Raw genomic sequence first — 14,824 nt, 5'->3', positions numbered from 1 at the left:
TTTCTGCCTCCAAATTGAACTACTTTGAAAATCAATCAACTTCATTTCAAAATCATCCATATTTATCCACGAAAACATCTGCAAGTTTATTTGAAGATATTTTCGTGTCCTGTAGTATGAACCTCAAACTACAGGACACGGAAATATTTTTGGAAACATTTATTTAAATGTTTCCAAAAATCTGCAAAAAAACACGAGTTTACAAACACACACGATGTCATACGTTTCTTTATAACACATTTGTTGATTAGTCGAAAAGAGATTTATCTCATTCAGGCATTCAACAAATCATTTCTGAACAAGACCTTGACTAAGCCAATGAACATTGTTGTACATTATTAATCCTTTGTACACCGAATCTACCTCATTCAATAGATTCTGAAATTGTCTTTTATTCAAAGCAGGTGCAGAAATGTAATTAACAACCTTGGTTACTGTTTGCATCACTTCTTGAAGTTCCTTTAGGCCAGCGTTTGCACATAAATTCTCCTCATGTAGGTTGCAATGAAAACCTATCAATGGATGACCACCATATTTTGCAAACAGATTTACAAATCCTGCTTTCTTACCAAACATGCTGGGCGCACCATCTGTTGTGACGAATACCACTTTTGAAATATCAATTTGCCAAATAAATAATTCGTTCATAACTGCTTTACATATTTCAACTCCAATGATACGCTCAGGTAGTGTTACAAGGTTAATCCTCTCTTCACATACTTCGTCATCTCTACAAAATCGAGCAAAGATTGCCAGCCTAGCTGATGTAATGTCTGTGCTCTCATCAACACAAATAGAAAAGAACTTAAATGAAGCCAAACTTTTGTTAATTGTTCTGCTGTATTCCTTTCCAACTTGAGTATCCTATCCTTATTGTTTTTCTACTCACAGACAATTCTTTTATGCACTGAATAATTTTTACCTTTTCTAAAAGATTGTCAAAAAGGAAAGGAGCATATACTAGCCATGCTTCTTTAATATACTCCCCATCACTGAGTCGTTTTTCATGTTCGGCAACAACTTTTGAAATCTCAAAACTAGCAGCAGCTAAGTTGGAACTAGGTCTACCTGAAATAAATTTCATCAATGTATCGGACTGTTTTTCGTCTTGCTCAGTTCACGAGAAATTAATTATCTCTCTCTTCTTGCTCATTTTTATTACTTAATTTCTTATGAGCAGTTTCAAAATGTCTCTTTACAGAAGAAGAAGAAGCCTTACAAACAACTGATTTGGAACATAAAATGCATAATGCTTTATTTTCAGTCCAGTATCCTTTAAATTGTCTAATATCATTTTCATTTGAATGTCTGTTTCTTTGCTGGTGGTTGTGACATTCTGCTCAATCTGTAAAGAGCAGGTAGAAGAAAAAGAAAAAAAAAATATATATATATATATTTATTTATTTAATTGAATAATTATTAAATAATTGCTTTCTTCATACAGCTTTTAACTTTAATGAAAATCGGATTATGGGGTGTAAAAATGTGGACAGAGACATATAGACACTGACAAAAATTTTAATTTGGACTCGGAAAATCTCATCATAATCGCTCTCTGCATATACGAACCAAGTTTAAGCAAACCAAAAATTAGTACAATTATAAGCCGACCTACACACATTCAAATGAAAGAGAAGAGTATGCATGCAATCTAATCATATGTAGATAACACTTCATAACCCTGAATATTAATAATACATTTCACATAGCTTTAAAAATAACTTACCGTATTTACTCGAATATAACTCGCACCCCTGATTTCGCTTTATGAAAAAAGAAATGGAAAAGTTTTGCGTATACCTTGCACAGAAAAGAAAAAGAAGTTTAAACACGTTTCAGGGTGATAGTATCTCACTTCCCGTGGTAAACCACACATCCACCCCAGTAGCCAATAGTGACTGCAGACAAATAGTAAAAACAGATTATTTTATTCTATCACTGAATAAGGTAGAGAGAAATTGCAGTCTGTGTAATATATTTGTTGAGAAATATATTACTCAACAAATAGTGCAATTAGAGACAACTGGGATAAAAATGGCACTAACTAATGAATCACATGTTTCCTTCCCACAGAAACTATGTTATTTAGACTCGAGCAAAACCATATGTTGCACCGGCAAACACGGTTCTAACTAAAAACTAGATGTGCAGGAGTCTGTCCCCTCAGCTCAAACACCAAGGCAGCAATAAAAATAAATGGAAAGTGTTTAAATTCGTGAACGTGTTAAAACTAAGAAATATATAGTGAATATTTTTATGGCAGTTTCAGATATTGAATTTGGTTGAAGGGAATTAGCATTTCAATTCAAAAATTGTTTTTATGTTTGACTCACGCGATCTTTTGTTAATACCATACCAATTATATGCACATAGCTGCTCTATCTTTACTGGGCTAGTATCATAGCGTCTGTTCATTAGTCATTTGTGAAGGATTGTTCATGAAGTATCTCAAGTCTTGTAAATTACTGGTAATTTTTGCTTGAAATAATGGGAAAGAAGATGACACTATTTGGGGAGGATGCACACAAGGAAACTGCTCTATAGGCAGGAAATAGCAATAGCAGTTGTGATGCAAGATATATGCTGGGATTTTACAAAAAAAAAACCCTGAAAACTTTAGTTTCCAAAAATTCCCACATATATCTCGCCACAATTTTTAGCTTTAATTTTAGGGAAAAAAAGTGCGAGTTATATTCGAGTAAATACGGTATGTTTATGGCAATGTAAAGGAAATTTGCTTTTATATCTAATAAGTTAAACATATTAATTGACAATAACTACTTCCAATCCATATTTTAATGACTTACAATTTAATAAAATCCAAATCCCCATATATACACACACTTTAGAAAACGGATACGTTCTTTACGAAACACTAAAAGATATATCGAATGATGGTAAAGGAGTCACGCCACGCCTGGCTGCCTGGCGAATGATGCAATAACTGAATTAGACGAAACTTGTACATTGACTTGTAAATAGGATCATTGTTTCTTATTACTTATTATTACTAAAACAGTTGGTAGGGTTTGCTTCTTTATTGCATTTTTATTTGGTATAGCTGTACTTAATAAAATTGTATTATATTAAGTTAAAATATACAAGTCAGCAAAGATGTTTGAAATGTATTTATTTATTTAATTATTAAGGTGAGCCCTGGGTTGTGTGCCTGAAAAAAGTCGTTGGCGTGCCATGTTTGGCATGCATGCCAAGGGTTGCCCACTCCTGTTCTAGACTAACCATAGATAAAGAATACAATAAATATGTTTTCAACAGTTTCGATAATGACCCAAATGATATACAGGTAACCCTTGTTGAACGCAGTACTTATACAACGCAGTTTTGATATAAGATGCTCTACAAACTCTAGTAACCCTTTATCCTTTCATATATATTTCAAAGTGCGACTTAAAAATCAAATTTTATCTTAGTTAAAATTGTGTCTTCCCATATCATGCATGTAGTTATAAGTAGCGAATTTATATTAGAGGAAATACCCTTTAGCACGATGTATGTCAATTGTTTACCGTATAAAATATTTATTGCTGAAAATTGTATTTTTCTGCCGGGAAAGCGCATCAAAAATCATAAGTGTGTTAATCTCAAGCTGACACTTTATTTTTTGGTGAGTTACATACAATATGTAATGCTTTTTTTTATGTAAAAAAAAAATCTTTATAGTAATGGCCTTTAGTTAATGTATGTATTAATAACTTTTTAATTTTTTTTAGGATGTATCTAAAGAATTTATAAGGTGTAAAGAAGAAGGATCATCCAGATTAGATTTGAGCAAATCCAATGTAAGTCCTTTATTTTGCTCTCTGAAGGTTGTTAATGTCTACCCTTTTGAAAGCCTTTGAGGCAGCTTCACCATTTTGATTCTAGAATTTTTGTATTTGAATGCTTTTCTATAACTGGTTATATTTGTTCACAATAATTCCATACTTGATCAAATTTGAAATATTAACTAATAGCATCTGCTCTATTTTGTCTTAACTGTAAAGGTATTTAATAGTGCCACATACAGATCTTGTTTGAAAGTTGAAGGAATTATATGGGACAGATGGAAAAGCAGTTAATAATGTAAGGAATGATTGATATCAGAGTAGTATAGTGAGGATATCAAGTGCAAAGGTTAGTCCTAGTTCCATTTTAGGTCATTTTTTACATCAATGGTATTAAAATATACATCATCATCATCATCAAATTCCTGCCATGTACCCTCAAGGGGTGTACAGGATATGATAGTACTACATGAAAAAAATTACATCATTATTAATTTCCTATCTACAATTTTCCTCCAAATCAGTCTGTTACTTGTCAACACTCCAACATTATCAAATCTTATATTTCTATCGTCTAAAGCACTTTGTACCATATCAATCCACCTATATCTTGGTCTTCCTCTGGGTCGTTTTGCTGCCAACCTGGCAGAGAACACTTGTTTTGCTAATCTTTCTTCGCCCATTTGGTTTAAGTGACCATACCACCTGAAATTAGCTCTGCTAATGCATTCCTGGATGCTGACAATGTCAAGTTCTTTCCTAATATCCTTGTTTTAATATGATATTGCCATTGATGCCATCTGTTCATGCCTATAATCTTTCTCAGGACTCTCATATCTGCCGTCTCTAGTCTTTGATCAAGTATTTTACTTCTGACCCAGCTCTCAGATCCATAAGTTAAAACTGGTTTGAACACTGTCTTGTATACAGCCAATTTAGTGTTCCGACTAATTTCTCTCTTATTCCATATGAATTTATTCAATTGACTTCCCACCATACCAGCTTTGCTGATTCTGTTGTCTATTTCTATATTTAATTTACCATCTTCACTAAAAATCGAGCCTAAGTAGCTGAAATGTTTCACTTGTTCCACAGGTTCTCCATTCACAACACAGTTGACATTTTCAATGATTCTGCCTATTTTCATTGTCTTTGTCTTTTTAATGCTGACCTTCATACCATGTCTATTACAACAGTCAGTTGTAATAGATATGGTATGAATTTCATCAATTTAGTCAGAGAATCTTGCAGACTTGTAGCGGATTTATTTAGAAGTATAACATCATCCGCATAAAGCAAAGAGCTGACATTAACATCTCCAATTTTGATATCATGTTTAATACCACTTTCCTTCATAATGATCCATATAGATAATGAATAATATATAGGATAATGTACATCCTTGTCTCACACCAGATTTAACATTATGCCATCTTCCTGTACTTCAATTCTAACTGCTAACTTACAACTCAAATAAAGACTAAGTATTGCTTGATATAATGCCCCATTGACACCATATAACTGTAGTGTATTGAATAGCTTCTCTCTTGGCACTTTGTCATATGCCTTTTCCAAATCGACAAAACTTAAATACAGATCTTTGTTATATTCCCATGCTTTCTCGACTATTTGTCGTAAAGTGAAGATCTGATCCTGACAGCCTCTATTTAGCCTGAATCCAGCTTGTTCTTCACCAAGCTTTTCTTCGACAATTCTTCTCAACCGTTTCTCAAGTATACTTGCATAAATCTTGTCAGGAACACTCGGTAGGAAAATACCTCTGTAATTCTCGCATTCAGTTTTATTTTCCTTTTTATATATGGGCACTATTAGAGCTCTACTCCAATCATCGGGAATTCGTCCCTCTGTCCAGGCTTTCTGAACTATGCAGTGCATCCACTGTAAGACTCTTATACCGCCATACTTCAGCATTTCTGGTCGAATATCATCTGCTCCTGCTGCCTTTCCACATTTCAAGCCTTTGATGGCTTTTTCTACTTCAAGTATGGATATGTATTCCTGACTGCATGCCTGGTCAGTGTTTTTTATCACTGTGCCCAACAGACAATAGACAACTTGGGCTTTCAATGTCTGCCTCACCCACCTTATTTGCCAGTCCTGGCCCCATCTATTTCCTATTCCCAAATTTAAAGAAATGCTTGTAAGGGAACAAAATTCACCACAGAATGAAGTCATATCTGCAGCTGAGGACTGGTTTGTGCAACAAGGGAAAGTCCCCACCTTTTTTTTTTTTTTCCTCAGAGGATTGTAAACGATGCAGCAGTGTTGTAACAAGTGTATAACACTTTGCGGGAAATATGTAGAATAACCTGTAAGTTACATGGTTCTACCTCAATTCCTTCATGGTGAATTTTTCAGCACACCCTCTCATACAGGAAGACAAGAATTGGACATTGTTTTACAAGCTCAAGGCAGATCTTACATTTTTCTCATCAGTTATCTAGTTTGATCTTTAAGCAATGTATCCCATTATAAAATTCAAAATAAATTTTAGCTGTTAAAATGCAATCCAGACTTTTGCAGCCTTATTCTAACAAGCTTTCCTGACACCTTCATTATCACTCCAGAAACACAAAGCAGTCTTCAATTGCAGTCTCTCTTTTGATCCTCCTGAGTGCATCTGAATCTGAACAGTTTTACCTAATATCATTTATCAAAATTCTGTTAATGATGAATTTTCCTATTTCTGTTTCTCTGGCCAGTTATTCATGGACTATTTAGAACAAATGATTTTTACAAATCTGCCAAATGTATATTTAAATGGATAACATTTGCCTTCATCCGAAGCTGAATAATTTCACCTTATATCACTCTTGACCTTACTTAGCAACAGTCTGTAAATGAGATATATTTCATTTTATCTTCCTCTTGCCAGTTACATCAAAGAATGTTTAGGACAAAATATTATCAGGAGCCATTCTTAAACTTACCATATGTATGTTACCTGGATGACATCTTGGAATCTCTTCTTATGACAAAAGAGCTGAATTCCTTTCTTCGTTAACAGTCATTACCCAAGAAATAAATTCACTCTTGAAAAGGGCAATGAATTGCCTTTTTCCTTATATTATAATAACCTGAAAACTAGAAAATGAACTTCAATGCCACTTTTAGTTTTCCAAAAACCCAATCTGTCATTCCTACCCAAACTCATCAAGCACCATCTACAGCTGTTGAATCTATGCTTCACTCAGCCATCTTCTCCACTGCTGTCACTTCAGTTTTCTCAAAATTGATGGAGAAAGTCATCACCAGCTAAAAAAAAAAAACTTGAGAAAATTCATAGCTGTGCTTGACATTTGATTGGGTATGACACAGAGGCCTGTGTCAGCACAGGCCATTGCATTATATGATAGGTATCCAAAGCATAGTCAGCAAGTTCTGAGTGGTGGCTGTGGTGATGGAAACAGAAATAGTCTATAGTTCAGAAATTCTGAAGTTTGCTCTCCCGCCTGTTTGCCCATAGTAGGATAGTTTACAACTACAAGGAACCTAGGAGTTTAGGGACTGTGGTTGGTCTTGGTAGACTAGATAAGGGATTCTAATTTTTATATAGGCTGTGTAAATGGTTAAAAGGTTGTATTTTTTTTAAAGATTTTTATTTGTTTTTTGATATGCCTTGGATATATGGGATAATGATAGCTTTGGTGTAGTCTCTGTTCTGGAGAGGGTGTGTGAGTTTGTTTTATTATTTTTTAAGTAGGGTAGGAAGTGTAGTCATTGGCTAAGAAGGTTTTGTGAAGATGGTCAAGCTCAGTGGAGAGGGCACTGTTATCTGAACTAATTAATTTTGTCCTGTTATATAAAGTTTTAATAATTCCATACTGTTGGGAGGTGGCTGTTTGTGAATGTATTTACTAGTTTAGTGTGGATTTTCTGGAAACAGAATGCCAGAGATCTGTCAGGTTGGCATACAGTTAAAGTGTTTAGGAAGGTGAGACTGTTGTCTTTTTCTTTTTCTGTACTTCAGGAAGTCCATATTTCTCAGTAGATTAACCTTCAGGTCTTCTGTCTGGTTTGCAAACTAAATTTATTCTTTCATGCATTCTTCAAAGGATAAATATTCCCCTCTTTCCTATCCATGAGTTTAAGAATTCCTTGTTCAGCAGGCTCTCATATTGTAGGAAAACAGGGCAGCATGCTCAGAAACATTTGGAAGAACACCAAGATTACATTCATCTCCATGATTCTGATAAGTTGGGTCTTGTTAGTAATGCCATACGCTGATCAAAAATATCTGGACGCCTGCTCCTCCCTACTCTCACTCTGATACAAAAGGCATTAATATAGGGTTTCACACGTGTGGAATAAACTGGAATGCTGACTGATCTCACAGAGATCAGGGCTGTGTGATATCAACCTGATCATAAATAACAGCCCAGACTATGATGACTCCTCCACCATACTTCACAGTTAGCACCACACAATCAAGCAAGTAATGTTCTCCCAGCATCTGCTAAACCTAGACTCATCCATTGGAATGCAAGATGGTGAAGTGTGATTCATCACTCCAGAAAATTCACTTCCACTGCACCAGAATCATATAGCAGCAACTTTTACACAACTCCACCCAACACTTGCTGATGTTAGGTTTGTGTGTGGCTGCCTAGTCATTGGAACCCATGTTCTTAAGCTCCTGATGAACAGAACATTACTTGCAGAGTCATTTTGGAACTCAGTAGCACATTTCAGCCGAGGACATGCTTTTTTTTTGCACTACATGCTTTAGCACTTGATAGTCCTGCTCCATGCATGATTTTATATAGCCTACAAAGTCGTGATTGTGCTGTTGTTGCTTTTAGGCATTTCCACTTCACAATAACATCACTTACATTTGATCAGGGCAATTGCAACAGAACAGAAATTTAGCAAACTGAATTGTTATGTAGGTGGCTTCCTGTGTTAGTGTCATGTCAAAAGTCACTAAGCTCTTTGTGAAGCTCGTTTTACTGTTAATATTTGTATATGAAGATTGCAAGACTCCATGCTTCCTTTTATACCTGTATGAGCCATGATTGTTATTTATATAGCCATATTCACTACTATGAAGGGATGTCTTGGTATTTTTGATCAGATAGTGAATCCTATTTCTACTAGATATACAATTCACTGAAATAAGACTAAAGTTTTAGGCAAAAAGTCAATTTTCATAAGAAAGATTGTATAAAGAAAGCTGTGAAGTCTACGTTCATCATCCAAACCTGGACAGAAATGATTGTATAAAACTTTCCCAAGTTTAGGAAGTTATCTTGCCCATTACTCCTGACTGTATTAAGTAATTTACTTTTTTAATATTAATTTCAGTAGCTTTTCCTTGAATTCTAATAGGTGGAAATCAAACTTTCTTCCTGCATTTAATATCATATCATGATGTTTGCTATAATTTTCAGTTGTTAATCTGTTTTATTTTGCCTCTAACTGTACATACTGAAAATAGTCTCAGAACAAAACTGAAGATTTTGCTTATATTAAATAATTAATTTCCAGCATCAGTGAATTCCATATCTAATTACTCACAGTTAGAGACTTACTGTTTTTCCAGCTGAATGTGAATAAGATTTATTTAAATATCTTTATTTGCTTACATATTATGATGGCTGACTGACAAATGACTTGAAACCTTTCTAGAAATAGCCTCAAGCTTTAACTTTTTTTATTTATATATTTTAAGTAGTAGTACAGTCATGTTGTTGTTTAACAACAGCACAATACCCGGTTAACTTCTTTTGTATATAACGTATTTTCCAGATGATTACTTTGATATGAAGGCTGAAACACAGTTTAGTGATTTTTAAATGTAATTTGAAGTTATCTGTACTCAGAATGGTGCTTCTGCAAATCTCTTTTATTGAATGTTACACACTGTTCACTGGGTTAGAAGATAAATTATACTTGAGAATTATATTCTTGTTTTAATTCTTTATCCAATATCCAAGTGTAAACAAAACGTTTGTGCATGAAGTATCTTTGTGACTAGGCAATTTGATCTGAAGTCACCAGCTTCTATATATATATTTAGCTAGTTTGGTCATGAAAATACTTCATAATCACACACACACACACACGAGAAATTACATGACCTATAACACAATAGTGCCACAAAAGAAAGTAATCTATTAACATGTTTGCTGAAAAGCTGGGGTTGTACTGATTGGAAACAGAAAGAGAAAGGCTGTTCTAAAGAACAGAGATAGCTGGAATGAAGGAAGATAAGATGTTGGTTTGTGATATATTTGGATGTGGGCAGTGTATGGTTATTGATCAATGGCTGCTCTAGTTCTTACATGCTTAGAGTAAAGTGGGAGAATGAGAGTTGCCAATTTGGCAGAACAATGCCCACATACATACTTATAAAAAGCATTATGCAGAAACATTGTGTATGTATAATCAAAAATTCTTACAAAGGTTTTGAGTGCACTACCCCAAATGTAAGAACAATTTTCGAAAGTTGGTTGAATTTGAGATTATAGTGTTAGTTGTGCAGGAGAGAAGTAGAACGAAAAAGAAAATTATATATTACATCAATTGCCTTGGCCTTTATAGAGGATAATGAGGCTACAATATGTTTATATTAGGATAAGCTGGATGTAAAAATTAGCCCAAGAATGAGAAACTAAAAAGATAGAATATTATCAAAAAGTGAAGTAGGATCTTTCTTGCAAACTTAGAATGGTGAAGAGATCAGTGTTTAAGATGTTGGTTATGGAAGGTCTTGAGGTTTCAATCATTTACATACTATAGGGTTTCTCAAATGAAGAATGGAGAGAACTGCCTTCAGCAAAAATTATGAATAAGATTTGAAGTCAGTGAAGGTCATTGATGTCAATGAGGAAAGAGTGGAGATAAAAGTACAGAACCTTGTAGTACTCCACCATTGATAAAGAAATCTGCTGAGTGCAAATAAGCAGCAATCCAATCCCAAAGGTCAGGAGAGGGAGAGGCTATAAGATGGTTAGCTTGTTGAGAAAACCATGATGCCAGACCATGTCTGGCATCATGGAAATACCTTGAAAACATCAGGAATGCTGAGTTTCTCCAAATCTTTCCATGGCCTGTGTCTAAGGGTGGGTAAGGTTATCAAGGAGGTTTGCTGTAGAACAAGAATGGTGGCATCCATATTGAGGATCACTAATTAACTGATGGATCTTCAGGTAGTGAAGAAGCTGGTTGTTAATGATGACCTTCTCCATCCTTTTCAAGAGTACTGATGTGGGAACAGTGGGATGATACTTTGATGGCCAACTTATATCTCCCTTTTTAGGTACAGGACAAGTAAAGGCTTGCTTCCATGTTGTTGGTAGATGCCAGATGATCATGTTGAGTATAATTGATTATAATCATCATCAAATTCCTGACATGTACCCTCAAGGGATGTATAGGATATTATGATAATACTACATAAAAAAGTTTACATCATTATTAACTGCCTATCGACAATTTTCCTCCAAATTAATCTGTTATTGTTCAAGATTAGATCTTATATTTCTGTCTTCTAAGGCCCTTTATACTCTATCAGTCTACCTAGATCTTGTCTTCCTCTGGTTCTTTTTGCTAACGTTTTCTCTCTCATTCTGTTTAAGTAATCAAGACGTTGGCTCTGCTGACACATTCCTGAATGATAACAGTGCTAGGTTCTTTTCCAATATCCTCATTTTTAATACAGTACTGCCAATGATACTGCCTGTTCACTCCCCCCCCCCCCTAATCTTAGAACTCTCATATCTGTGGTCTTCAGTCTTTGATGAAGTTGTTTTATTTTTAACCCAGTTCTCAGATCCATAAATTAAAATTAGTTGAGTGCTATCTTGTATATAGCTACTTTATTGTTTTGACTAATTTCTCTCTTATTCCATATAAATTTATTGTTAACTTCCTACAATACCATATTTGCTAATTCAGTTGTCTGTTCCCATATTTAATTTGCCATCTTCACTAAAAATTTTACCTAAATAGCTGAAATGTTTTACTTGTTCTATAGGTTCTCCATTTAGAATGCAGCTGATGTTTTCAGTGTTTATTATTGACTTGAACCATAATGCAAAATAATAATTGACAACCTCTGAATAGAAATTTCAGAATATAAGTCTGTTGTTTTTTTTCCCCTAGTTTTTTGTAATGATTGAAATGTACCTTTTCATTCCAGTTAAACTATTTTTGCAAGAGAATTTTATTTTATTTTATTTTATTTTTTTCTCTATCTCTCTCAACAATTTTCTTTCAGATCACTATAATTCCTCCATCAGTGAAGGAATTAACAGACTTAGTGGAATTATATCTTTATGGTAACAAACTTTCTACTCTTCCTGTTGAGATTGGCTTCCTCATCAATCTGGAAACTCTAGCCCTCAGTGAAAATTCTTTAACCAGTTTGCCAGATACTTTTTCTAATTTAAAGCATTTAAAAGTATTAGATCTAAGGCATAATAAACTAAGTGAGGTAAGTAATTCTTCTTTCTACCAAAATAGAAATGAAATAATAAATTAGAATTCATTGCTTAATGAAATGAAAATGCAATATTCTTTGCAAAATTCAAGGATTAATAGTTAAATTAAGTTACGAACATAAATTAGAACAACTAACTATTCAGCATCTAATAACTTGTGGAGAAAAAAAAAAAGCCAAATTAATATAAGAACAAAGATTATGTGCTGCTAATAATAAGAATAGAGAGAGGCATTCCAAAATGCTGATATGATATAGTAAGACAAGATTAAAAAAGAATGGGAACCACTCATCAATACACTCATCATTTGAAAACTGGAAGGAACAGCAAAAATAGTGTGTTAAGATAAATGGAAACATTTCCATATATTACAGTAATAAATGTGTATTGTTTAAGATTATATAATTGCACATATTTTATCAGATTATCTCATCAACCTACTTGGATACCAAAACTAGGATGTGAAGAACGTTTTATAAGGACTTTTCAGCAGAAAGTGAGGTGATATGCTTTTTCATCTGACAAGATAAACCAACCAGCAAGAGAAACATACAACAGGCAGACAACATGTAAGTAGGGTTAACTTCCCTATCATATCATTAATTATGTTTCTCTAAAGCCAAGCTGCATTGCTTTGATATGTGGAGCCTAACATGCAAGAGAAAAATAAGTGTACAAAAATAGCATCTCACATAAATAAATAACAACAGCTAGTTATAATTAATGCATAAAATATAGAAAATCTGGTGCAAACTTTGAAAAATTACAACACAACCCTTACAAAAACCTTGTTTTTGTATATTTCCTAAGTTAATAACTTACTTCCTAACTTCTTTAGGAAGAAATTAGGAAGTAAGCTAACAAGACATATGTGGATCTGTAATGCTATGATGAATTAAAATTTTTGCAATGTCATGATATTGATCGCTAAGATACCCATCCCAACACAAAACCCTCAGAAAATTTCTAGCAAATAGTTAAACTGCAGCTGTGATGGTATGAATAAATGAGGAATGAGAAGTAAGGAAGGCAAGGACTGGGAAAGATGTAGGATGCTATATCTCTTGCATGCACATGATACAGTGTGAAACTGTGGTTTGAGCTGCCTAGAGAACAAGACAACATTCTTAGATGTGTCTTAGTGGTGTATGTACTTAGATGTGTCACTAGTGAGAAGAGATCGAGGGTGGGAGTGATTGAGGTTGTCTGATATTCTGGTGGGCATGTGAACAATTTCTATGTAATCATTTGTGATTGCAAATGTCTCAGCCTCTCTACCTGCTTGATCTGTGCAGTTGGAAGAGGGCACCCAGCTGGTGTTGTTAACATTAAAGTCTCTCCTTCAGTGCTGTTAGGAAAGTTGGATTGAAGAAAATCAACATTTAAGGAAAGGTAACTGAAGAGTTCAAAATGGTTGTTTGCATTAGGAGAGTGGTAGAGACAGCATATGAATTTAGTAGAAATAAGGTAGTGATTTTTAGCCAAAGGAGGCCAAAATTGGGAGATACTCTTTTGCACGATATACTGGAGCAAACATATGTACAAACCTCACCTGAGGTAAAAGGACTGAAAGGGTATGTAGTTTGGAAGGAGAGATGAGTAGAGGTTGAGATTTTAGTTTGTCAAGAAAAGTAGGTGAGGTTGTGCAGATTAGAGGTGGAAGTGAGCATCATTAAAGTTAGAACTGAGACTGTATATATTTATAAAATGGATCTGAAAGTTCTGCAAAGTCTGCTGTTAACCTCATGGATCCCACATGTTCCCTATGCAGTGTTTAGGTTCACGTTACCATGCTGGCTATTTGCAGAATTTGATTTTCTTGCCAATATTCCTTGTTTATTGGCAAGTGGAGATGAAGCCATTCTTCATCTCCACTTTGACATTTTTCATCCAGCTCTCATCGTAGTCACCACCTTTGTTCCTGCTGCATGTAGGTCAGATCTGGCCATGCTTGTACAGATAATAGTGACCATGCTTTCTGACTTGTTCACAGCTGATATTAGCACAGATTTGCTCATCAGGATATTGCCGGTTACTTTTATTAAGCGCAGTAAGTTCATTATAATAAATTTAGTTTAATCCTTTATCCAAGTGTAAGCAAACAAAGTTTGTGCCTGAAGTAACTTCAGGACATTTATTATAGTCTAACCAAGCGGAAAATAAACTTCCAACATCTTTCTCTAAAATAAGGTGGTACACCTTTTGGCAACTCGTATAAGTAAATATGACCTCTCCATTACTTCTGCCTCAGGATCACCACTTGTGGGTCTGGCCCCCACTGACGAGACCTCAATAAGGGTCGAAACTGGTCTGGGTAGTGGCCCTTCCCTTAATGCATAGCATTATACATGTCCACAAGGAGATATGCTTTGCATTATGGGAGATACTGAGACAAAGATTGAGAGCTTGGCCCACCTTTACTACGAGTTGCCTCGGTCCTGAAGATACTTCAGGCGCAAACTTTGTTTGCTTACACTTGGATAAAGGATTAAACTAAATTTATTATAGTCTAACCAAATGGAAAATAAACTTCAAGTAAGTTCATTCGTTCTCTCCGTGTAATTGTGAGTCTGA

General features: G+C 34.6%; 1 protein-coding gene and 1 long non-coding RNA gene across 3 annotated transcripts in view; one reads left to right on the top strand and one right to left on the bottom strand.

Moving 5' to 3' along the window:
- The window catches only part of LOC150101188 (uncharacterized), a 320,189-nt gene that overhangs the window by 55,199 nt on the left and 250,166 nt on the right, over positions 1 to 14,824 (bottom strand). The gene's annotated exons all lie outside the window — the stretch shown is intronic.
- LOC150101189 (leucine-rich repeat protein soc-2 homolog) overlaps positions 1 to 14,824 on the top strand; it is a 408,424-nt gene that overhangs the window by 225,458 nt on the left and 168,142 nt on the right. For both annotated transcript variants that reach the window (XM_090402102.1, XM_090402101.1), the window contains 2 exons: positions 3,732 to 3,800; positions 12,028 to 12,243. In XM_090402102.1, the coding sequence (XP_090258228.1) occupies positions 3,732 to 3,800; positions 12,028 to 12,243 (285 nt within the window). The remainder of the gene's footprint in view (positions 1 to 3,731; positions 3,801 to 12,027; positions 12,244 to 14,824) is intronic.

This window comes from Typopeltis vanoorti, chromosome 12, assembly GCF_054136105.1.
Source record: "Typopeltis vanoorti isolate ZY-2024b chromosome 12, IOZ_Tvanoo_1.0, whole genome shotgun sequence".
Taxonomy (NCBI): Eukaryota; Metazoa; Arthropoda; class Arachnida; order Uropygi; family Thelyphonidae; genus Typopeltis; species Typopeltis vanoorti.
Note: the sequence above shows the minus strand (reverse complement) of the source record. Positions and strands in the feature narration are given on the sequence as shown.